A 25,522-nucleotide genomic window follows, 5' to 3' on the forward strand; every position below is an offset into this window, starting at 1 on the left:
TTCTTTATTCTTTTCTCACTGTGGATGAATATCCTTGGAACTTCAACTGATAGAAGATAGAGGGAGGAAACACACAGGGTTCTGCTTCCCAGGAAACTCAGCTTCATCCCTGTCTGCCTGGCTTTGACTCTAGAACCTGACCATTGGCCTCCCTCTTCTAGGGTTCTGAACACGACGCTCTTTGAGAGTTGGGAGATGATCGGGCCCTATGCCTCCTGGTGGCTCTTCAATGGGCTTCTCCTGATCCTACAGGTTCTGCACGTCATCTGGTCCTACCTAATTGTGCGCATTGCTTTCAAAGCCTTGATCCGAGGAAAGGTGAGGGTGAAAGACGGCTTCTTTCTTTGGGGCTGGGTGGGAAGATACGTATTACTCAATAGACCTCTCTGTCTAGCCTAGTGAGCCCCATCTACACAAGCAGACCCAGCAGAAAGCCTAGGGCTCCAAAGTTTTCACCTTTTTTATAAGTTTGAGTGTTTAGCCTTTTAAAACATGGCTTAGATGCAAAAGGAAGGATCTGCCTTCTTCCTGTCCCTTAGGAATATCTGTTGTTAAATAATGAACAGGATTAAGTTTGGAGATGCCCCCAACCATTTCCTACCCCTTACCTACCTACGTCAATGGATTTCATATTTTTGTTTTTAATGTGGGAGCCTTTTTTCAAAGGAAATCATATGCAGAGCTCCAAGATATAAACTGTATAAAAGCAGAGATGTTAGATTGCCTAGGAGTGGTGTGGTAGTTCACAAGCTACCCCAAGATGACCACACTGTGATGTTCAAGATATGGTTTATGCAAGGGACTAAGTACCAGCCTTACCCCACTGTTGTATGAGGCAAGTGTCCTCAGTGAGATGGGTATTTAGGGTTTCAAATGCTCATCTTATGCCAAGAGCCCAAAAGCACAAAGAAAGGTGTCATTTATGATAAAACTCATAACTGAATTTTCCAAGTTCTGAAACAGTCAGGCTTTGATTAGCCCAAGGGCTGGGGATTCAGCCCTCAGTAAGACAGAGTCCCAAGGGGAAGGGGTTCTACTAGAGAGGACACTGACTCTAGGACAAAGGGATGGAATGTTACTCAGGCATATATGATCTCTGTGTCACTGTTCCTTATGGCTGCAGTTGGTTTCAGAACTTGCTCAGTGTGCCTGTGCATCTTGCTGTAGCTACTGGACATCTCTTTTCTCCCCTGCTTTTCTTTCCTGACCAGGTAACCTATCCAGGAAGGATTAGACCCAGACTCTATACTCTCCACTCTTTTCTCACCTCCTTCCTTTTTTCTATGCCTGGTGGGAGCTGGACAGTTTCATCTCTTGCATGTAAGTGTACTGTGCTTCTAGTATTCCGTGAAGCATGTCTGTCTGAATGTGTTTCTCTTCCTTCCTGCTTTCCTTTCTGTTCCCTGTGTTGTCTCAGAATATGCTCTCTCTCCTGACTTTGTGGGGCCATTGTTGACTGGAGCTGAAGTTGGCAGATTCTTTTTCCTAAATTGAGGCAAGACTATTCTGTTTTTCCTTTCCTTTTTTATTATCTTTTTCCCCTTTTTGAGCCTCCCTTTACCTCAAATCTAGACACACTCTGCCCTCTGGTGGAAATTTCTTAAAGATCAGGTAGTTAGTTATCTGGATTCAGAGGTCAACAGCTATAGAACCTTACAGTTAACCAAAGCAAGTGGCCCACTCCTTGGCAACAGCAATTGTAGTTTTGTTTCCTTTTTCACTCCCTCTCTTGCTTTTACTTTTTTTAAAAAAAACACACATTTATTGTCCTTCAGTTCTGGAGATCAGAAGTCTGACATAGGTCTCACTGGATTTTTCTCCTTTACTTTAGGGTCCATGGTAGAGAGTTTGAAATACTTTGCTTAATATGCAGGATAGTTAAGATTGGGAGACACTGCTCTAATCCAAACTTTTCATTTGAAAATACAAAACAAAAAAACTGAGGTTAAGAGGTAAAGATTCACAGGTAGTAGCATGATTAGGGCTGGGATTCTTTTCCCACTGACTGCCAATCTGCTTTTCTTTTCACCATGTGTATCTTGGGGATGCTGAAGTTGCATAAGAGAAGTGATCTTGCTACTGGAGAAATGGTGTTGTGGGGTAGTGATAGTTGACCCCATGAAGAGTAGAACTACTGAAAAAGGCCCAGTTGTGGATCAGCTTTCTTTGGCAATAAAGCAAAACTTAAGATAACCAGTATGAACTGCAGTGGCCACAACCATCAGCAGATAGAAGCAGTGATGACAGCCATATGTATTGTGTGTCCTTTTCTATTTTTTGAGGTGAAAGAGGGAAAAGGGTGTCTGGAGTTTCCCTCAAATCTAACCTCAGTGAATGATTTCAGCTTTCTTAGGCTGCTCCTGAAAGATATACCCCTCTACCAAAGCAACTTATTCCATAGAGAACAGAATCAGAGAGGATGAGAAAGAAACCCAGAAAGCAGACAAAGGATATTCACAACAGTAGCCATGGTCCAGATAATATTTTGAGTCAGGTGCCACCAGAAAGTAGGCCAGATTGGGAATAGTACCCAAAGATGGGCTCTGTGGGCTTAGTCTGTCTTATGATTCCAGAAAAGTTCTATCCTCACCTTTCCTACCTTTGGCCCCATCCCACCCAGGTATCTAAGGATGATCGCAGTGATGTGGAGAGCAGCTCAGAGGAAGAAGATGTGACCACCAGCACAAAAAGCCCCTGCAGCAGTAACTCCAGCAATGGTGCCAATCGGGTGAATGGTCACATGGGAGGCAGCTACTGGGCTGAAGAGTAAGGCAGTTGGTATGGGGACTTCAGCACACGTGGACTTGTAGGACACTGGCAGCCTACTCCTCTTGGGCCTCTCCCCATCTACACTCCTGTGACTGTGGGGTCTGCAGGGCACTGAAGAGAATCAAAGAAGCAAATATTTTCACTTTTTAAAAAATTTCTGCCATTTTGTATTTAATAGCCTCCAGGTTCTTTCAGTAATGTTATTTGCTCTGTGTGTGTGTGTTTGTGTGTATTCGTGTGCATATGCATTTGTGCATATGCATGAGTTTCATTGCCTGGGTTGGGGCACAATTCTAGACTGGGGCCACTAGGCCTTGCCTGGTCCCCTTTGAACCCACCTCAATTCCAGATTTGACTACATCTTGAATTATGCTGGCTCCGGACTGTCCCCTTCCTTGTTGCCTATGGCTCCTGAGGCTCTGGCCATCTGAATAGAGCAGCCAAGTTCAGCTCAAAGTTCTGCACTGTTCCTTCTTCGGAGCTGGAATATTTCACGTGAAGTTGTATAGAAACAGACAAGCATGGATGGATGGCCAGAATTGCTGTGGTCCCTAGCTAGATCCGCTTCCTACCCTGCTCTTTACTCAATGGTACGCAGGGAGTTGGGGGTGGGAGAGGGTGAGCTTAGGGCTAGAGGACAATGGCCACTGGGTGAGCTGTTAACGGTTTATACTGTTGTTTACTATTCTGTGATTAAAAGTGCTTCAACCCTCCTTTGCTGTCTCAGCCACTTTTAATGAAACTATCCCCAATTCCCTGAATTCATAAGCTAATTAAGAATTTTTTCAGGTCTGATTCTAGAGGCCCTTGGACACCAAATTTTTCCTTTCTCTGCAGGCTGGGAAAAGAGTACCTACATTTTAGGGTTTTAAGGTGGTTTTTGTTTTTTTGGGTGAGGAAGATTGGCCCTTAGCTAACATCTGTTGCCAGTCTTCCTCATTTTGCTTTGAGGAAGATGGTCACTGAGCTAACATCTGTGTCAGTCTTCTTCTATTTTGTATGTGGGATGCCGCCACAACATGGCTTGATGAGCGGTGTATAGGTTCGCACCTGGGATCCGAACCCGCGAACCCAGGGCTGCTGAAGCAGAGCGCGTGAACTTAAGCGCTACACCACCCGGCTGGCCCCTAGGGTTTTAAGTTTTAAGGAAAAAATAAACATGTATAGTGGTTACAAGCAAAAATACTGAGCAGATAAAAGCATGTATATGCCAAACCAACAGAGGCTTTGGTTGAAGAGCTAAAACACCTTTAATTAGATGCCTGTATTTTCCATATTATTGAATACAGAGACTGCCAGTTAACATTGTAAGATTGCGATAAGTGAGTCTGAGCAGATGTTTTCTTGGTTCTGTTTTCTCTTTTATCCCATGGAGAAACAGTCTTCCTAATCCAGATTTTTCTCTAGTTGAGGTCTTGGCAAAATCACTAATAGTGGTATTCATCTCTCAGAATAGTTTTCCATTTAGTGAATATTCAGATTATCAGAATATTTCCAGATGCTCTTGTGTATATTAAGACATATGGAGTGCTTCATTGTCAGGGAGATGCATGAAAATTGAAAGAAATATGTTATTGTTCTAAGAATCAGATACTCACTTGATGTTCATTAACATTATTGGGATATTGACCCTATTAAACTTACTGAGTGGCTGGATTTTAAGAAGACTTACTATACGGCATGGGAAAATTAAGTTCTAAAAAATCTTACACTGTTAGTTGGTCAGAGCTAGTCAGGAAGACTAAAAGACCGAGGTCTTAGATTTAGTTCCTCACCTTGCCATATTGTTGAATAGACTAGTAATTGTGAAATATGAATGAAAAATGCTTTTGAAAGTCAGACAAGATACATAGTTTGCCTTTTGAAATTTTTTAACATTTGTTTTGTAAATACAATCTGGATTAGTTGGCCTGCTTAATCGGACAAAAGATGCAACCAAGTGATATAATAATAAAAATAAAAATAGCTAACATATAGCTCTTTATTACATGCCAGGCATTGTATTAAGCAGTTTACATATGAAAAAAATGAAGCAAAAAGTGGTTAACTTGCCTAAGGTCAAACAGCTAGTAAAGAGTCACACTCAGTGTCTCTATTCTTGACCACTATACTATCCACTTCCCAAGATGTCATAATAAGGAAGAATAGATACTGAAGAAACATTTAGACAGAGGCATAGACTGATCAGAGTTTCCCTTGGATGAGTGAATTGAGATTAGGGTTAATTACAGGAACAGGGTCTTGTTTTGAAAAGGTACTGTATGCGTACAGTTGGAGTGAGGGGTAAGAGAGAGGGCGCTAGGGGGTTTGAATACAGAACTGGAAGAAGATAGTGTTACTGGAACAACAAGACTGTCAGAAGGCCAGTTTTGTAGATGGCCTGGGAAGGTTTCATGCCTGATAGGAAGGACCCAAATCAGTGGAGAGCGGGTTAGATGCAGACTCACATCATCCCTACCAGAGAACTAGGAATAGCTGTAAGAGAAGCAAGGCATTACTTCTCCTCTGTTGAATATAAACGGGTTTTAACTTTATTATTTATTGAAAAAAAAACTTATGTTTGTATAGTGCTTTACTGCTTAGAAAAGGATTTCACATACATCAAAAAAAGTGAACTTCCAAACACTTGTGTAAAAGTAGGGATTATTATCCCCATTCCAGAATGAGTGTTCTGAGTGTCTATCACTAAGTAACTAACAACCCTAAAATACAGTGGCTTAAAAGAACAATTTATTATTTCTCATGGCTTGATTGGTTGACTGAGCTCAACTGGAGATATCTCATGTGGTTGTGGTCAGATAGCAGCTGGGAATGGAGTCATTTGAAGACTCAACTGGGCTTGATGTCTAAGATGATTTGCTAGCCTGGCTAGAAGTTAATGTTGGCTGTTCCCTAGGAACTCAGTCAGGGCTGTCAACTAAAGTACGTACACATGACCCCTCGGTGCATCTTGGGCTTTGCACAAGTGGTTGTGGTCCAAGAGGCAAGACGCATAAGTTGCTAGGCCATTTAAGAATTTCGTCTGGAACTGGCACACATCATTCCCACTGTATTCTATTGATCAAAGTGGTCACGCAGACCACCTAGATTCAAGGGGGTGACTCTACCTCTTGAAGGAGTGGCAAGGTCACTGCAGAAGAGCATGTGGAATGGGAGATACAGTTGCATGCATCTTTGAAAAATTCAGTCTGCCACAATGAGGAAACACTTTCCAAAGTTCTTTAAAAAACACAAACACCTTAGATTGCCCATCACGTATCATGAGTTTTCATATTGTCACAATCCTAAAAAATAATCACAGGAGTTTAGTTAGTGGGTGATAGTATGCTGATTTTAAACCAAGTTCTTTAGCCTTTAGATCCAGTATTCATACAGGGAGATAGTTTCAGTTCAATAAAACATTTATTAAGTACCTACTTTGTGCAATATGACAGAAACTAGGGACAGAAAGATGAACAAGATCTGGTTTCCACCCTCAAAGAGCACATACCCTGGTAATGGGGGGGGGGGAGATAATACAATGTGATAAGAACTATTCTAGGGGGCCAGCCCAGTGGGGCAAGCAGTTAAGTGCACGCGTTCCGCTTTGGCGGCCCGGGTTTGCGGGTTCGGATCCCGGGCGCGCACTGATGCACCGCTTGTCATGCCATGCCGTGGCGGTGTTCCATGTAAAGTAGAGGAAGATGGGCACAGATGTTAGCTCAGGGCCAGTCTTCCTGGGCAAAAAAAGAGGAAGATCAGCGTCAGATGTTAGCTCAGGGCTGATCTTCCTCACCAAAAAAAAAAAACTATTCTAAATTATTCTTGGCAAGTTGGGAGAAAACTTGAAAGTGGAGCTGGGCCATTAAAGATGAGTACAGTTTTGCCAAGAAAACAGGAATGGAAAGGTATTGTGTTTAGAAGACATGTGAGAGTATATGCAAGATATCAGTTCTAGCTTAATGCAGACTAAAATAACCTGAGACAAACATCTAGAAATGGTGGATTAAGTATTTGTTTTGTTTTGTTTTATTTTTTAATGCATAGTTGAGCTTCCAAGAAAGGGACACAAAAGCAGAAGGCAAAACAGCTGATGCAATTACTGGAGGGATAAGGGGCATATAACTTAAGGACTTGAGTTTTAATGCTGACAAGAGACAAGACTGTGGTCCCACGCAGGAAGCTGGAACTGGGCCCTCCAGATAAAGCTGGAACCCTGCAAGAGCAACAGCCTTAGTGAAAGGGCAGAACTATTACAAATCACCCAGCTGGCAAAAGGAGAAAGCAAGGAAGTTTGAATGTTTGGGCTTGTGGGGTCGGGAGACTCTTGAGAAGTTTCTCAAATTCTAGACCCACACTTAATGTGAATTTGAGAACCTAAGGGACACTTCCTGTGTGGGCTGGGAAACACCATGAACCCCCACGCCATCCCAGGTAAGAACTTGCATGAAAATGGGTCTCAGATCAGTTATGGGCCTGCTTTGAAGAGACCTGTGCATGATGATGCACTCAATGTGGGATTCTTACACCACTACCACTGCCACCACCCCCCCAAGTAAACAAACTCCAAAAGATGATCTCAGACCTGCAACACATATAACTAATAAAATACTAGTATCCAGAATACGTATAATTAAAGAAACAACAAAGACAACCCAATAGCAAGAAAAAGGCGGTGGGGTGGGGAGTGGCAAAGAATAGGCAATTCCTAGAGGGTGAATATGCTAATGGTAATAAATCAATAAAAGTGTGCTCAGCCTTACTGGAAATCACTGATACATAAATTAAAATGAATAGAAACCACTTCACACCAACAGAATAGGGACATGTTGCTGGTGAGAGTGATACTGACATAACCACTTTGGAAAAGCAACTTAATAACTAGTAAAGCTAAATATTAGTAATAATTCCTCTTTTGGAGAAACCAGCACATGGGCCCAAGAAAACGTCCAAGAATACTCATTGCATTGCTATTTATAAAAGGGAAAAAATGGAAGCAACCCAATCATCTTTCACTAGAGGAATGGAATAAATTGATTTACTCATGTAATTGGATTATTATTTTTTTTTGTGAGGAAGATCAGCCCTGAGCTAACATCCGTGCTAATCCTTTTTTTTTTGTGCTGAGGAAGACTGGCTCTGAGCTAACATCTATTGCCAATCCTCCTCCATTTTTTCCCCAAAGCCCCAGTAGATACTTGTATGTCATAGTTGCACATCCTTCTAGTTGCTGCATGTGGGACGCAGCCTCAGCATGGCCGGAGAAGCGGTGCGTCGGTGCGCGCTGGGATCCAAACCCCGGGCCGCCAGTAGCTGAGCGCAGGCACTTAACTGCTGAGCCACGGGGCCGGCCCTGTAATTGGATTATTATACAGCAATTAAAATGAATGAACTAAGTTTTCCTGTCAATATGGATGTATCAGTCTGAACCAATAGGAGATATATATATATATAAATTTTTAAACACATTTATTACAAGGAAATTGGCTTACATGCTTATAGAGACTAAGAAATCCCAGGATCTGTAGTCAGCAAGCTGGAGGCCCAGGAGAGCAGATGGTATAGTCCCAATCTGAGTCCAAAGGCTTGACAACCGGGAGAACTGATGTAAGTTACAGTCTGAGTCCGAAGGCAGGGGAAGACCAATATCCCAGCTCGAAGACAGTCAAGTTTGTTGTTAGCGCTGTCCAGTCGATTAAAACTGCTAGTAACCCTGTGTACAGCAGAGTGAAACCCTGCCAGTCTTTTTGTGCCATCCTCTCACCTGCCTGCTGTATGAGACAGGGCTCTACCGTCTGATATTTAAAACCATGAAAACCTATTCACAGGGTTTTCATGGCCAATTTTTTTGGAAGACAGTCAAGTGAAGAGAAAGAATTCTTTCATACTCCACCTTTTTATTTTATTCAGGCTGTCGATAGATTGAATGAGGCCCAATCACACTGGGGAGGGCAATCTGCTTTACTTAGTCTACAGATTCAAATGTTAATCTCATCCAGAAACATTCTCACAGATGCACCAAGAATACTGTTTAACCAAATATCTGGTCCCTCAATGGTCCAGTCAACTTGGCACATAAAATTAACCAGCACAATGGATAAATATAAATAACATAACATTGAATGAAAAAGGCAAGTTGCAAAAGAATATGTCCCATTTGATGCAATGAACACTACTTTTTTAACCCAAAAATAATATTAAGGGTACTTTAGTAAAAGTACAGAAACATATACAGGAACTGAAGGATGGATAGTGTTTATCTTTGGGGAGGGAGGATGTGGGCAAGATGAGTATATGGTATGATATTTTATTTTTGGTGTTCTTCAGTAAGTTTGGAATAATTCATAATTTCAACATTTTTTTAAAATGTAAAAACAAGTACGTGGCATTTTCGGGGAATTGTAATTTGTTGGAATTGGATGAAAGTGGCAGGAGATGAGAATAAGAAGGCGGCTTGCGGCCAGATTGTGAAGAACCTTGACTATCATGCTGGAGTTCAATTTTAGCTGGTAGGTCATGGAAGCCCTCAAAGGTTTAAGGCAGCAAAATGAGTCTCCTAAAAGCAGTCACGGAGAGGGCTATCCTATGACTTGGGACTGGATCTTAGGTACAGGAAATGGCTTTATAACAAAGGAGATTATGAATTGGCATAGGCCAATACATAGTAAGTTTATAATCTGTACCACCTTCATCTCAGCCATCTGCATATAGTCCTATTTTTTCTTCTTGTTCACTAACGTCTCTCGTAGGGTAGACCTCATCAAGAAGAGTTTAGCCACAAGCCCCAGGCCTATAAAAACAGAAGCAGATTTGGGATCTGCCTTCGCTCAAATGACTGGTCTGTGAAAGTCATTTAGGGAACAGTAACATTAAACTTTTTGGCAGAACATGGCTCTGCTGTCTGATGGTAATTTATTATAAGAATTGGCTCACATAGTTATGGAGACATTCCTTTTTGTGGCTCTCAGTTGTCTGCCTGGCCTCTTTCCTTCAGTGTCCCCTCCCTCCAATAGGGTTCCCATGACAAGCCATAACCCTGCTACCAAAACTGACCCTGACTAACAGAGGGTGAGGAGAGCCATGGTGTCCCAGGCCTTGCCCATTAGTGCTTCTCTCCTGAGTCTTTGGCCTCTGAATAGTAGAACAGACCAGAGAAAAGAGAATTCAATCAACATACATTATATATCTTTATGTAGACATAAACACATTGTAAATGGTCTAGAAGAATACACCAAACTGTAACACTGGTAATTTCTGAGTAGGCCAATGGGATGGGGAGGAAGGGGAGTGACTTTTAAAAGGGGTACTTTTACTTATCTGTATTTTTAAATATTTTACATTGAACATATATTCATGTATTCCTGACCTTAAGAAGCTTACAGACTAGGGCCGGCCCCGTGGCTTAGCGGTTAAGTGCGCGTGCTCTGCTACTGGCGGCCTGGGTTCGGATCCCGGGCGCGCGCCAACACACTGCTTCTCCGGCCATGCTGAGGCCGCGTCCCACATACAGCAACTAGAAGGACGTGCAGCTATAACACACAACTATCTACTGGGGCTTTGGGGGAAAAATAAATTAAAAAAAAAAAAAATTAAGAAGCTTACAGACTAGTAGATATGATACAAATGAACACATTTCTTTTTTTTGTCCTTAATTCTGGCAATATGTTGATAACAGTTAAAACTGAGGGATGGGTATAAGTGTTTTATTTCTATTCCCTCAGCTTCTATATATGTTTGAAACTCAAAAACTATTTTTATTATAAAAGCTATACATGCTTATTGTAAAAAATGTGATTAAGGAAGTACACGACATCCCTATTCTCCTCAATCACTGTTAACAGTTTGGTACATAGTCTTCCAGAACACTTATCAGATAACCACATGTATACAAATATGTTTCTTTTAAAACAAAAATGAGATCATACCATATATATTCTGTTGGTTTTGACTAACATTCCACTTTATGGGTATACCATTATTCATTAACTAATTCTTTAAGATTCTGTACTATTAAAATAATAGGGTGCAAATAATATCCTTGTACAAATATGTTGAGCAGTTGTGTGAATATTTTTAAGTCCTAGCAGTGAAATAGCTAGGTAAAAGGGTATAGACACTTTAAACTTTTGATAGAAAGACTGTACAAACATATTGCCATTAACAAGAGAATGCCCTGTATTATTTAAATATTAAAAGTGCTATGAAAGGGGTATATACTGGTTGCTATGGAGCACAAAAGAGGTTTTGTGTGTGTGTGTGTGTGTGTGTGTGTGTGAGGAAGATCGGCCCTGAGCTAACATCTGCCAATTCTCCTCTTTTTGCTGAGGAAGACTGGCCCTGGGCTAACATCCATGTCCATCTTCCTCTACTTTATATGGGACGCCGCCACTGCATGGCTTCACAAGCGGTGCATCGGTGCACGTCGGGGATCTGAACCGGCGAACCCCGGGCCACCGCAGCAGAGCGCGCACTTAACCGCTTGCGCCATCCGGTCAGCCCAAGAGGTCTTGAATATCGTGACAGCGAATCTGACCTTGACCCAGTAGCCAGTGGTACTCATCTCTATAAAGCCCAACACTTACTTTTTTTTTTTTTTCTTGTGAAGGCATTTAAGGGCATACATTTCCTGACAACAGGTTAGGCTGTGTCCTGCAGTTTTATATGAAATATTTTGTTTCATTGCTTTAAAGATAGTTGAAAATTTCAGTTTTGATTTTTCTCTTTAAGGATTGCCCGGGAATATTTCATTTCTAAGTAGTTGAGATTGTCATTTATCTATAATTTTATTGGATGGATCAGAGAATGCAGACTATAAAATTCCTACTTTTAAATTTGTTAAAAAATTTTTTTTGGAATAGCCAAATATACAATTGATGTTTACATGTTCTATAGATATTTATGGAAAATTATCTGTTCTATATTTATTATATATACACATATATGCATATATATATATATCAGGTTTGTTGTTTGTATCATTCATTTCTTCTCAGTCCTATTTTATTCTTCTAGTACCGTTCAGTTCTAAACAAAGTATAATAAAGCCTCTCACTATAATTATATTTTTATCTGTTCTCCTTGCATTCCTAAGAATTTTTGCTTTAGTTTTTTAGTTGCTTTGTTGTTTGTTGCAAACAAATTTATGATAATCATCTCTTCTTCATAAATTGTCTTTTTGCATTACCAAATGATCTCTTTATTCTGTTTAGTGTTTGTTAACTTTTCTTAATATTATCACTCTTGCTTTACACTTGTTTGTATTCGTCTAGTATGTCTTATCCATCTATTTTCAACTTTCCTTTATTAATAATGAGTATGTTTATTAGAAACTACATATAACTTCAATTTGCTTTTTTAGCCCAATCTATTAGTCTTTGTTGTTTAATGAGAGAATTCAGTCTATTGATATTTGGTGTAATAACTGATGAACTTGATTATATGCCTTCATCTTAGTTTAACAGCAAATATGTCTATTCTTGATTAAATACAGTTCGTGCTCAGTAAATACTAAACAATTGCTTGAGTTTAGGTTTTGACAAGCCGTATTTGAAACGACAGTAGGTGCTCCAAGTGAAAATGACCATTAGACAATCGGAGGTACTGGAACCTAGGCCAAAAGGCAAGACTGGACAGATACATATCGGCATTATCTGCTCTATTTGAGTTCCCCAGAGAAAGAGAACCAATAGGTTAGAGAGAGAGCGAGCGACAGACAGACTGATCTACTTTAAGGAATTGGCTCACACAATTGTAGGGACTGGCAATTCTGAAATTTGTAGAGCAGGCCGGCAAGCTGGAAATTCAGGTAAGAAGAGTTGATGTGGCAGCCCTGAGTCCAAGATTTACAGGCTGGAAACTCAGGCAGAGTTTCTATGTTACAGTCTTGATGCAGAATTCCTTCTTTGGGAACTCTCAGTCTTTGCTCTTAAGGCCTTCAAGTGATTGGATGTGGCCTATCCACATTAGGGAGGCTGAACTGCTTTACTCAAAGTCTGCTGATTTAAATGTTAATTAAATCTAAAAAATACATTCACAGCAACATCCAAACTGGTGTTTGACCAAACAACAGGGCACCACAGCCTAGTCAAGTTGATGCATAAAATTAACATGACCTCAGCACCATAGCAAAAGTTGACCAAATGTGAGTGGATTATTTCTAAACCACTTACTTTGTATAACAAATATTTGTAACACTCCCTTTACTATCCTTAAACACAATCAGTAGATATTTAACTTAGCTACACACATAATTTTTAAAAATCAGCATAATGCCCTAGTAGTAATATAAAGGAGAATTTTTCAAAAATTTATAATAAAATGATTTCCATATATAAATATTTGGACATAGTTATACTAGCACTCAAATGCTTGTTTGCACTTCTGTACATTCACCATGAATACAATGGCTACAAATGCAGACTGATACAATTGTGTTAGAGACTCAAATACCAAGAACAGGCTCTCCCACCAACAGCATGGTTTTCTGAAATGGTAAATATTAGTTCTGAATAAAACAAACTACTGTACAATCTTCCCCCCATTAATACAGTAGTTGCATGCCTAGAGAATTCAGAATACATTAAAATTGTGCAAAAAATACTTTGTGTTTATATGTAAAAGAGAGTTAGGTTATAGGCTCAGCTAATTATAAACTGTTTTTTCACTTACTTGAATATCTCTGGGGACATTTGATAGTTGTGTAGGACTTGGGACAATTTGTTATGCAAGACCATCCCAGGCATTGCAAGCAGTCTAGCATCTTTGGCTTCCACCTACTAAATGCCAGAGATGCTTCCCAAGCATTGTGACAATCAAAATACTTTCACTTGTCTTGTGTGGGGGGTGCCACTTCTGCTAAGAGCCACTGACATAAATAATAGGAAGCCATCAAAAGTATTTTTTCTCCCCTTAAGTTTTCTTTGAGAAATTGAAAAAAAAAAAAAGCAGGAAAACATAAATACTCTAAGCGCCCACATTTCCAATACCCAGAATTAATATCTCTAACATTTTGTCTTATTTCCAATCTTATTTGTAAAAGAAATAAAAAACTTAGAGACCGGGCCAGCTCCATGGCTTAGCGGTTAAGTGTGCGCGCTCGGCTGCTGGCGGCCCGGGTTCGGATCCCGGACGCGCACCTACGCACCGCTTCTCTGGCCATGCTGAGGCCATGTCCCACATACAGCAACTAGAAGGATGTGCAGCTATGACATACAACTATCTACTGGGGCTTTGGGGGGGGGAATAAATAAATAAATAATAAAAAAATAAAATAAAAACTTAGAGACCTGTGATGTTTGATATAAGAAATATATATTTGGTCCCAGGTTCTTGGCACAGAGCTTCTAAGACCCTTGGAATCTCCAGTGATAAGTATCTTTTTGTATGCTAATGAGGTGACTCTTGGTAGGCCCCTAGATAGTTTCCGGATGGCGGCTGGTTGCCAGAGGAACCAGAAGGAGGCATGATTAGAGGGCTGGAACTTTCAGACCTACTCTTCCAACCTCCAGGGAGGGGGAAGGGGCTGGGGATTGAGCTATCATCAACAGCCAATGATTTCATCAACTGTGCTCATGTAATAGAACCTCCATAAAAACCCTAAAAAATGGGGTTCAGAGAGCTTCCGGGTTGGTAAACACATTAAGGTGTTGATAGAGTGGTGGGCCCCACACCTTGCCCTATGGGTCTCTTCCATCTGGTTGTTCCTGAGTGGTACCCTTTACGATAAACCAGTAAGAGTAAATAAAGTGTTTCCCTGAGTTTTGTGAGCCATTATAGCAAATTATCAAACCTAAGGAGGAGGTTGTGGGAACCAATTTGTAGCCAAATCAGGCACAAGTGTGGATAACCTGGGGACACACTACTTGTGATTGGTATCTGAAGTGGGCAGTCTTGTGGGACTAAGCCCTTCAGCTGTGGGGTCTGTGCTAACTCCAGGAAGCTAGTAGCAGAAATGAATTGTACGACACCCAGTTGGTGTCTAGAGAGTTGGAGAATTGTTTGGTGTGGGAAAAACTCACATACTTGGCGTCAGGAGTGTTGTGAGTAAACAGTTTTCATTTAAGACCTCTTTAACCTGTGCCCTACGCCACCTCACCTCCCTCCCAATATGACAACTACTATTGTGAGTTTGGTGTGTCCTTTCAATCCATTTCCTTATACTTTACGATAATATATGCACCCAGAAACAACAGAGTATGGATGGTTTTCAATGTTCCAACCTCATTTTTCCCCATGGGTTTGCGATGTATCCTCTATTGTATTCAATTTCTCATATATATATTAATCTGTTTCTGAGTTTATTATTCTGTGCCATTGGTCTATTTGTCTACTCCTGCACTAAGACCACACCATTTAGAGTACTATTAGCTTTCTACTATAGTCTTTTTTTTTTTTTTTAAGATTTTTTTAGGGGCCGGCCCTGTGGCTTAGCGGTTAAGTGCGCGCGCTCCGCTGCTGGCGGCCCGGGTTCGGATCCTGGGCGCGCACCGACGCATCGCTTCTCCGGCCATGTTGGGGCCGCATCCCACATACAGCAACTGGAAGGATGTACAACTATGACATACGGCTATCTACTGGGGCTTTGGGGAGAAATAAATAAATAAATAAAAATTAAAAATAAATAAATAATAAATAATAAATAAAACTTTGATATTTAAAAAAAAAAAAAGATTTATTTATTTATTTATTTTTTCCCCCCAAAGCCCTAGTAGATAGTTGTATGTCACAGTTGCACATCCATCTAGTTGCTCTATGTGGGACGCGGCCTCAGCGTGGCCGGAGAAGCAGTGCGTCGGTGCGTACCCGGGATCTGAACCCGGGCCGCCAGGAGCGGAGCATGCGCACTTAACCGCTAAGCCACGGGGCCGGCCCCATACTTTCTACTATAGTCTTGATATCTGGTAGGCCCAACCCATCTTCTTTGTTCCTTTTCAAAACTGTCTTAGCTACTGGTGCTTTTAAAGATTTTTTTAGAGGAAAAGTGGTATCTTCTACAGACACCTGGCCCAGCATGGGAGAGTGAAAGGTCAGAGACGCATTTCTGGAAAAAGAGACAGCTGAGGGTACAGAGGATGTTCCATTTGGAGAAAAAGCACAACAGGCTTGGAAATAAGAAACAGCATGCAACCATACAGGCAGTTTATTACCAGAACATGAAGGACGAGGCAGAAGCATAAGGTGGGTCAGGTCTTAAGGATTTCATATGCCATGCTAAGGAGTCTGGTCTTGATCCTATAGGTCAGGGATTCTTAACTTATTGTCTATGGTTGAGGGAGTCTAAAGCAGGGGAGTACCATAATCGAATTTGTTCCAAATAGATGTCGCTGATAGCAATGTGGCAAATAAAGCTTATGAGGTCAAAATTGGAACCAAGACCACTTAAAGGCTTCTGCAAAGTGAAAGCAAGAATGATAAGGGTAGGGCCGGCCCCGTGGCTTAGCGGTTAAGTGCGCACGCTCCGCTGCTGGCGGCCCGGGTTCGGATCCCGGGAGCGCACCGACGCACTGCTTCTCTGGCCACGCTGAGGCCGCGTCCCACATACAGCAACTAGAAGGATGTGCAACTACGACATACAACTATCTACTGGGGCTTTGGGGGACAAAGAGGAGGAGGATTGGCAATAGATGTTAGCTCAGAGCCGGTCTTCCTCAGCAAAAAGAGGAGGATTAGCACGGATGTTAGCTCAGGGCTGATCTTCCTCACAAAAAAAAAAAAAATGATAAGGGCAGAACTGATTAAGTGGACATTTAAATGGTAAAAATTAATAAGACAATTACTTTGTTGGAAGTAGGGTACAGAGAATAGTCTAATAAAACTCCTATATTTCTGACTTGGATGATAGTGCCATTAACTAAAATAGGGAAAAACACATGAGTTGGTAGGTCCTGGAGATGAGAAGAAATGCTGTTAGTCATGGACATTGGACATGTCAAATTAGAGAGGACTGTAGGATATTCAAGTGGATGTCTCAAGCAATTGGTTATATCTGAAGCTCAAAAGGTCAATCTGGAAGACACAGATTTGGAGGTCAGCAGCACGTGTTACTATCTGACTTTACTGAGTGCTTATCATGTGCCAGACAGAGTATTAAATACTTAATATGAATTATCTCATTTAATCTTCAAACTAATCTTTTAAATAAGGAACTATTATTTTTTTGTCCCCATTTGAGAGAGGTAAATTGAGGAGTTAAAAGTAAGTAACTGGGGCCGGCCTGGTGGCGCAAGCGGTTAAGTGCGCGCACTCCGCTGCGGCGGCCCGGGGTTCGCTGGTTCGGATCCCGGGCGCGCACCGTGGCACTGCTTGGCAAGCCATGCTGTGGCGGGGTCCCATATAAAGTGGAGGAAGATGGGCACAGATGTTAGCCCAGGGCCGTCTTCCTCAGCAAAAAAAAAAAAAAAGAGGAGGATTGGTGGATGTTAGCTCAGGGCTGATCGCCTCACAAAAAAAAAAAAAAAAGTAAGTAACTGGCCTATTACAATACAGCTATAATGGTGGAGCCAGGATGCCAACACGGAGCACATAACTACTTACTCTAATGTTAAAACCAGAATGCCTTGAATAATCTAGGGAGAACACACAGAATAAGAGCAATAGGCAAAGAACAAAACTTTGAAACACATCAGTGTTTAAAGTGAGCAAAGAAATTCGTAAAGGAAATCAAAAGGGAAAGCCAAAGGCCTAGGAGGGAACAAGATAGTGGTCCCTCTCTGTGGCCAAAGTAGAGTTTCAGTGCAGCAGAGAAACAGTGAGGGGAGAACGGAAATCATCGTGGGTGTGGCACAATGGAGGCGATGTCAACTAGCAGTTTCAATAGAGTGGTGGAGGCAGAAGGAAATTTAAGTCCGAGGAAGCGGTATCACGTAAGACTTCTCAAATAATCTTGAGTAGTTTATTATGGTGGGGGTAGGGGGCCTTAAGTTTATATACTGAGAAGAAAGAAGAGAGTGAGTTGGGGAGATAACTAATGGAGCAAAGTCTGGGGTTGAGAAGGGTAAGGATGGAGGCAGAGACTGCAGGGGAGTTGTTTAGGGGATCAGCTATGGGCATAGGCTGGACAAAGAAGCAGTTTAGGCCAAGAAAGGGCTGACAGATTGGAAGAAAATAGAAGGAATCAAAAGATTTGAAGTCTCCAAGTTCTAGAATAGAGTGGAAATGACCATGTAAGAAAGCTCCTCAAAAAGGACTGATTTGGGGCCGGCCCAGTGGCGTAGTGGTTAAGTTTGTGCGTTCCACTTCAGTGGCCCGGGGTTTGCCGGTTCGGATCCTGGGTGTGGACCTACTCACCACTCATCAAGCCATGTGGAGGCTCTTCCCATACAGAAGAGCTACAACTATGATACACAACTATGTACTGGGGCTTTGGGGAGACAAAAGAAAAAAGAGGAAGACTGGCAACAGAAGTTAGCGCAGGGCCAATCTTCCCTAAAAAAAAAAAAAAGGTTAAAAAAAAAAACTTATTAATATATTGTTTGAAAGTGGCACTGGGGAGCTGGGAGAATGGTGACCCTACTGTAAGGCAAGTGAGAAAGTAGAGGAGGCAGTAGAGTCCTTGGTTAACACACAAAGACAGGATGGGAGTAACGGGTGAGGATACAGGAAAGCTAGAAGAGGGCTTTCCGGTGAAAGGTTTAGGAGTAGGAAGACAAAGGTCAGAGCAGTATGCACATGAAGCATGAGAGAGGACAGATGTCCAAGGGGGTTGATATTTTGGGCGATCACCAAGGACATGAACTAGGAAGTCTCTGCTCAAAATGGAATGGTGGCAAGACTCTCTCTCTTCAAAGTTGGGTTTTACCTTGAATGTACTGTGTTTTCTTTCAAACCCTGTTTACAACTCTGCACTAAGACCTGCAGGTAGATTTCCTGTGCAGTGGCAGTGAGAAATTGACCCTTATGCTGATCGTATACCCACCGAGCTGAAAGAGGTAGACTGTGTTACTACGGGTTGCCCACCAACAGTTCCTTCTGGGAACTATGGCTCCTCCACTTCAGGCCATTTTGACAGGGCTGTTAAATAAGGGCCTCTGCCTTCCCTGACTCAAGAGGTGCGTGTGTAGCCATGCTGGCCAGAGTACCCCATTACCGGGACACAGTCACTGGTCCAGGAAGGGTCACTGACCAACGAAGAGATTTGGTCTTTACAGTCTTTTGAGGTGATTTATACAGATGCTGGGACAGTTTTTTCTCTGAGATCATGAGAGTTGATATTACTACACCTAAAACTGTATATCCTCCACTTCATGGGTGCTAAAAGGTCAAGATATAGAAATCTAGTCTGTGACTAGAAGACTGGTAGTCAAGGCCCAACCTCTGTGGTCCATACCCTATTTAAGTAAACAAAAACACCAAGACACAGACATGGCAAAATATTTAATGCCTGTAGGTGTGCCTCACCCTCCCATTCCTATTATGATTCACAGCCTCCCCAAGCTGGCAGTACCAGAGAAAACATAGGCACATTTTCCCAGCAGGGCTTGAAAACCATTAAGGCCCTAGTCTTCTTGAATTGGAAATGATTACAGGTGAGGTTTTTCCACAGCATGCCTCAAGCCTCTGCTCACGGGAAAAAGCCCTCCAGTTCTACAGGACTCCTGAGGTCTTCTGTTCTTCTGCAGCCTGGCGCTGGGAGCTGCGCCGTTGGAAATAGCGGTAGGCTCGGGCACTGCAGAGGTAGCCCCCATACACAGTCAGGAGCATCATGGAGGTGGAGAAGGTCTTGTAGCCAATGTCAGCTAGTTGCTTGGCAGTTGGCATGTCGTCCCCTACAAAGACAGACTGGATTTAGACCCAAGGATAGGGCCTCATCTGCTGAGCCCACTTCCCTGTTTAAGGCCATCCCATACCTTCTGCATCCTGCTTAGTCTGCCTGCACTCTATTCTGAACGGCCCTGCATATGAACATATGCAGTCTTATACTGGAAGATACCTTTCGGGAACTCTGAGATTCAAAAGGGCAAATAAAGTCTGCATACAAGATACAGAAACACAGCTGGAACCAGGTGCCTCGACATCACAGCTAACAGCTGGCCCTCCATGTTTGTGGAGAGAAGTGACTGGGATGGACCACCCAGAAATGTTCTTAATTGGTACATTAAGCGTGCATCAGTTTTTCTAGCGAGTAGGGAATTAATGGAGGTAGCCAGGGATTAAACATTAGCAGTGAGTTATTCTCTCTAGGAGGATCAAATGGGAACCTGCTAGGCAATATCCAATTTGTTTTCCCATAATAACAATCTTATTCACGGTGGTTAGGTTCCCAGATTAGCCTTCAAGCATCTGTTTAAGCCATAATGTACCTGAAATAGTGCCAACAGTATGTTTATATTATTTCAATTATACTTAACCTTCTACAGCACTAATTCTACGTTCCAAACATAACACCAAGAACCTATCCCAAGACCTAAAAAGAAACTAAGTTCCCAGCAAATTGTTAACTCACAATTGAACGAGATAAATTACTTCTTTTTGTGTGTGTGTGTGAGGAAGATCAGCCCTGAGCTAACAGCCACGCTAATCCTCCTCTTTTTGCTGAGGAAGACCGGCCCTGAGCTAACATCTATTGCCAATCCTCCTCCTTTTTTTCCCCCAAAGCCCCAGTAGATAGTTGTATGTCATAGCTGCACATCCTTCTAGTTGCTGTATGTGGGACGCGGCCTCAGCATGGCCGGAGAAGCTGCGCGTCAATGCGCTCCCGGGATCCGAACCCGGGCCGCCAGTAGCGGAGTGCGCGCACTTAACCACTAAGCCACGGGGCTGGCTCCAGGTAAATTACTTCTAATTTAACCGTTCCCTGGATATTCTGAGCTAGGGAACAAGAGAAAGTTTAGCACGGGAATCTCTCATTCTGAACAAAATGTTCCTCAGTTTGGGACTATGAGTGTGTTCTTAGGCTCCTCTCTGTTGACGGAATTGAAATTAAAAGACTGACTGAAATTAGTGAGAATAGGTTTCTTAAGAGTCAAGAATTCGGAAAAAGAAAAGCTCAGGATTAGCTGGTTTCGGGGGGTCACGAGTAGGGTGACACATCTAAATGCTTCTCAGAGTGAGTCCTATGGGCTGAACATTGCCTTTGAGCCAGTCTTTGAGGGTGGATCCCAAGCTGAGCTGAGGCACAGCTTCCTTGAATTATAATTCCAAGTGACTATGGAAAGTGACACTAAATATGGTCAGAGGAAGAAAACCAAAGGGCACACGTTCAAGATGAGAAATGGTTGTGTTCAGGTTATCTGAGGTTTGAAAAGACCCCAAGCTGTGAGACAGTGAAGAAAACACACACACAGAGCAGGACACTAGGGTAGTAAACCAGCTCCAGCAAAGAGACCTGCAGCCTTCAACCTCCTCGTCACTTACTCTTTCTCCTCCTATCCCCCATTACCCTGGCCAGATGCTAACCAGTTTTGGGACCACCTCTTCGAGGGGCTGGAGGAAGAAGGCTGGAAGCATTCACCAGCCAACAAAGAAACAGGATGGTACAGCTTGGCTAGACGAGTGACAGAACACCTACTAATAGACGTAACTGTGGTATCTAGAACCTCACTTCCATCTCTTGTCTAATTCAACCTGAGATTTCTCCTATTTTCAAATGAACAAAAACTCTTCACAGACCCTGAGCTAAGGCAGAGCAGTAGAAAAGGAGAGGACAGATGCAGAAGTTTTTTTGGAAATGGAACAAGATTTATTAACTGAATAGATTAGGGCAAAGCTGAAATTATCTCCAAGGCAGGAAGTTAGGAAACTTTGTAGATTGGGATACTGTTAATAGAAATAAGAAATGAGAAGAAACAGGTGTGTGTATTGGGGTGGGGTGGTAGTGAGCGTCAGACAAGAAGATCATGAGCTGGGTTTTGGACATGTTAAAATTAAGATGCTCAACACAACATTCAAGAGATGATGTCTGTCAGGCAGATGGATATGCAAATCTGGACAGATCTTGGGAGAGAGGATAGGCTTCAGTTACTGATCAAGGTAACAAGTGACACAAAAGCAGAGGATAAGACCAGAAAGAGAGGCCAAGGGAATGCCAGTTGGAAGAAGGAAAACAATCAGGGAAAAAAGGCAGGTAGGAAATTCTAGAAACATCTGGAGGGCTTTTTCATTTACCTACATCCCCCTTCCTGGTTGAAAATCACTGCTGTATCAAGCCACTGCCACTCATGGAGGTGTGCTGCATCTTTCAGGTGTGTTGGGCCAGAATGAAAATTGGGAACCACTACAAAGGTAAGTGCTATGAAGGGGCTGGCCCAGTGGTGCAAGCAGTTAAGAGCGCGTGCTCCGCTGCAGCGGCCCAGGGTTTGCCGGTTCAGATCCGAGGCACACACCGACGCACTGCTTGGCAAGCCATGCTGTGGCAGCGTCCCACATAAAGTGGAGGAAGATGGGCACAGATGTTAGCCCAGGGCCAGTCTTCCTCAGCAAAAAAAGAGGAGGGTTGACAGATGTTAGCAGAGGGCTGATCTCCTCACAAAAAAAAAAAAAAAAAGGTAAGTGCTATGAAGACTGGTGAGATGGCATCAATGGATGGGAAGAGGTGACGAGGGCACCAGTAAACCTAGTGTAGAACTAGTCAATTTAGTGCACTGAACTGGAACAGGCATTAAGTAAAGAGCACAGATTCTTAGCCAGGGCCCCAGCAGGCCAATGAACCCCACCACCCTCCAAGGTTCATGCATCTATGCATTTTTGGGGGACAGAGAGAAACAGATTATTAGAAGGATCAAACCCCCTCACTCCAAAGATAAGAATCCATTTTCTTGTGATTTGCTGGTTAAGGGAATGGGAGTCATAGGGCAGCAGCTTGAGAAGGTAACAAGATCAAGGAAATTCTAGTTTTATTTTGCTTATTGATAAGGAAGATTCAAGTATGTTGTCAGAGGGAAAGAAGCTCATGGCTAAACTGAGGATAAGTGAGGTGGGTGGGATGGAACAAGATCCAGGATGGCCCAGGAAAAGATGAAATTAGAAGCCCAGGTAGAAAGATTAACCTTGGAAATGAGGGAAATTTTTGAGGTTAGCAGAACATTCTCATCTGAGGATCATCCATTTTCTCAACAAAGCTCAAAGCTGGGTCTGTTATGGGTGTGATGGGTTAGACTGAAGGTTTCAAAAAGACAGGAAAAAAATGGCAAGAACCATTACGGAAAATGCCATAGGGGTGCAATCTGTGAAGGTTACGTGGCTCGTCTCTCATTTTCTGCCCCTAAACATGGGAGGACCTCAAGGCTCAGGTTTCTCCTCTGGAAAACTCACTTCCTGAAATGGGTTCATCTACCTCAGCTTAGACTGACTCATTTATCTGTCTACCTTTTACACGTACTATGAAGGTCGCAGAGAAGAATATGCCTTCTGTCTCAAAGGAGCTTATGGTCTAATGAGGATAAGCTACGTATCCCAAATTCTGTTAAACAAGATAGAAGATGGCGGCAACCAAAACAGAAGAGGCATTGTGAGAGTTCAGAGACAAAGTGGGGGCTCGAGAAAAGTTAGCAGAAGCGGGTAGGAAAGGGAGATGGGGATGGGTGGCACTGTCTCTTTAGAAGGGTGGGCAAGATTTATACCAGCAGAGAAGAGGGAGAAGGAGAGCATTCCAGGATTTGAAAGCAGCAAAGGAGTGGAGGTGGAAAATCGCTAAGCATTGAAGGGTGCCCGGGAAAGGCACATATCAGGGTGCTGCGGACTATAAGGCAAGGAAGGGTCAGAGCTCCTGGAGTCAGAGCGTGGAGGGCCAAGATGCCCGGTTGGAGTCAAGGTTCGACAGGAACCTAGGGCTGCAAGGAGCTCGTTGAGCTGGAAGCAGTGCAGATCGCGGCCTGCGCTCCGCGGCGCAGAATACGCCCATGACCTCAAGGGCACCGAAGCCTGAAAACTCGGGCAGAGGAGGATGCGGTAAGCAAAGGCCGGCCCGAGCGGCGCGCCTCAGCGGCCAGGCGGCCCCTGCTGGGCCCTAGCCGACGGCGTACCTGGATGCTGCGGTTCCCTCCGGCGCAGCCAAGGCCTCCGCGGGCAGGGTCTTACCGCCGCAGGCTGCGTAACTTCCTAGAGCCGACGGACGCAGCGCCCCAGACCAGACCACGCGAGGCTGGCGGCCCAGGAACAACCCCGAACGCTGAGGCGCTATTGGAGCGGAGAGCCGCCTTTGCTCCCTCCCACCCTCCCCGCTCACTCTCTAGGAGTCCGCTCCCGACGCGAGAGACAACCCCGCCCACTGAGACGGAAGCCCGCACCTGCCGCGGCTCCGGCTGGCGGCCGCCGTTGAACACCCGGCTTCCGGGCCAGCCTCCCTTCCGGTGGGTGAGCCCCGTTGAATCCTGGGGGTTGTAGTCATTCTCCATTGAGAGAGGGTCTTTGCTGACTCAAGGTCTGGAACCGGAACTTTTAGGATGCTCAAGCACGATACAAAAGACGATCTTTCTCTCCCACTCAAAGAGAGTCAGCCAATCTCCAGCCTACTGCACGGTGACGTCCCCAGTAGCTAGGTGATTCTCTCGGAGTCAGCCCTCTGGAGGTGGACCGCGCGCCCCCTGGTGCCTAGTGCTGCCCTCTTCCCCTTGGCCGGGCTTCTGCAGAGCTCAGGTAGGAACCCGACCGGACCGCGAGGCCTGGACCGCCTAGGATGTGGCAGGCTTGGCTGTGGCCACGGAGTGAGCACAAGGGACGAATATCTAACGTTTCTGCCCCATGCGTGACCTTCCCAATTGCAGGCGGCGTGATAAAGCTTCAAAGAAGCGCGGGAAGGGGCTGAGAGAGGGGTGCCATTTGGAAGAGGGGGACCCGTGGGCACCCCTGCTAGGGGTCGAGAGTGGCCAGGAGTATCAAGCAGGGATTTTTCTTCTTTTTTCACTTTTCCTACAGTGTGAGTGAAACATACATGCGGTGATCCATCCACCACAGCATGCGCCCTGCCAACATGCGCTGAAGTGCCCCTCCCCAACTCGTTTCTGGAAAAACTACCCTTTATTGGGTAGACAATAGGCCTGATTCGAAAGCCTCAGATTCAGTTAACTGTGGACTGAACAAAAGTAGGCAAAGGCATTTGACTATCTAACAAGGTCGCAGCTGCAGCCACTCTGACCTCCTAGGGAGGCAGCTCTGGATTCAGTCAGTGCCCCCACTTGGGCTCAGCTAGATGTGGGGTCACTACTTCTCACTCCTGCTGCCTGATCCAGGCAGCTCTGCCAGCCACTGGTGAGACAGTTCAGGGGTTGAGAGGAGCCTGCCTCCCTGGTTTGGCGGGGAGTGAGGGAGGGTTAACACAATGCTGGCCAGGGCCACAGTGTGCCAGGTGCTGCCACACAGGAAGCTGAGACTCTTTGCTGGACATGGCAGGAGCCTCTCAGGCCCTGGGGACTATTTATAGCCAGGGGCCCAGGCTGCTGACCTGTGACATTCCCTGGCTGCCACCGCATCCTGGAGCGAGGCCAGTGCAAAGCACACTCCGCTCCCTCCTTCCCTTCCTGTTCTTCCCTCACCCCAGGGGGGAGAGTGGTTTTAATTATTTCCCTCCTCCTTGGCTTTCCCAGCTCCTGAGAGGTGCTGATGTAGTCAATACCTCTTAAGAAGGCCTTCAGATGACAAAGGAGAGCTGGTTTTGGAATGTCAGGACCTACCAACATGGGAACCTGCTCACCCTTCCCTGCCCCTGTCAGCCTTTGGGCCACTCTGGCCCCCTGGCCTCCAGGTACAGGGACTTGTTAGCTGCCTGGCTGCTCTGGAGGCAGCTGAGAAATAGGTACAGGGTTTGGAAGGAGGAAAGGGGTAGAGCCAAGGATGTCCTTGG

At 43.9% G+C, this 25,522-nt stretch overlaps 2 protein-coding genes across 5 annotated transcripts in view; one reads left to right on the plus strand and one right to left on the minus strand.

Annotated features, from left to right (window-relative positions):
* The window catches only part of CERS5 (ceramide synthase 5), a 28,051-nt gene extending 24,569 nt beyond the window's left edge, over positions 1 to 3,482 (plus strand). For 3 of the 4 annotated variants that reach the window (XM_058558289.1, XM_058558291.1, XM_058558292.1), the window contains 2 exons: positions 162 to 318; positions 2,621 to 3,482. In XM_058558289.1, the coding sequence (XP_058414272.1) occupies positions 162 to 318; positions 2,621 to 2,770 (307 nt within the window). In that variant the 3' untranslated portion in view covers positions 2,771 to 3,482. The other variant, XM_058558293.1, reaches the window with a different exon arrangement.
* Positions 3,483 to 19,100: 15,618 nt separating this feature from the next.
* Positions 19,101 to 23,859, minus strand: LOC131416103 (cytochrome c oxidase assembly protein COX14). The gene is made up of 2 exons (XM_058558294.1): positions 23,706 to 23,859; positions 19,101 to 19,511 (listed from the first exon to the last, which is right to left on the minus strand). The coding sequence occupies exon 2, from the start codon at positions 19,501 to 19,503 to the stop codon at positions 19,330 to 19,332; it is 174 nt and encodes a 57-aa protein (XP_058414277.1). The 5' UTR covers positions 19,504 to 19,511; positions 23,706 to 23,859; the 3' UTR covers positions 19,101 to 19,329.
* Positions 23,860 to 25,522: the final 1,663 nt, after the last annotated feature.

This window comes from Diceros bicornis, chromosome 17 (assembly GCF_020826845.1).
Source record: "Diceros bicornis minor isolate mBicDic1 chromosome 17, mDicBic1.mat.cur, whole genome shotgun sequence".
In the NCBI taxonomy this organism is placed as follows: Eukaryota; Metazoa; Chordata; class Mammalia; order Perissodactyla; family Rhinocerotidae; genus Diceros; species Diceros bicornis.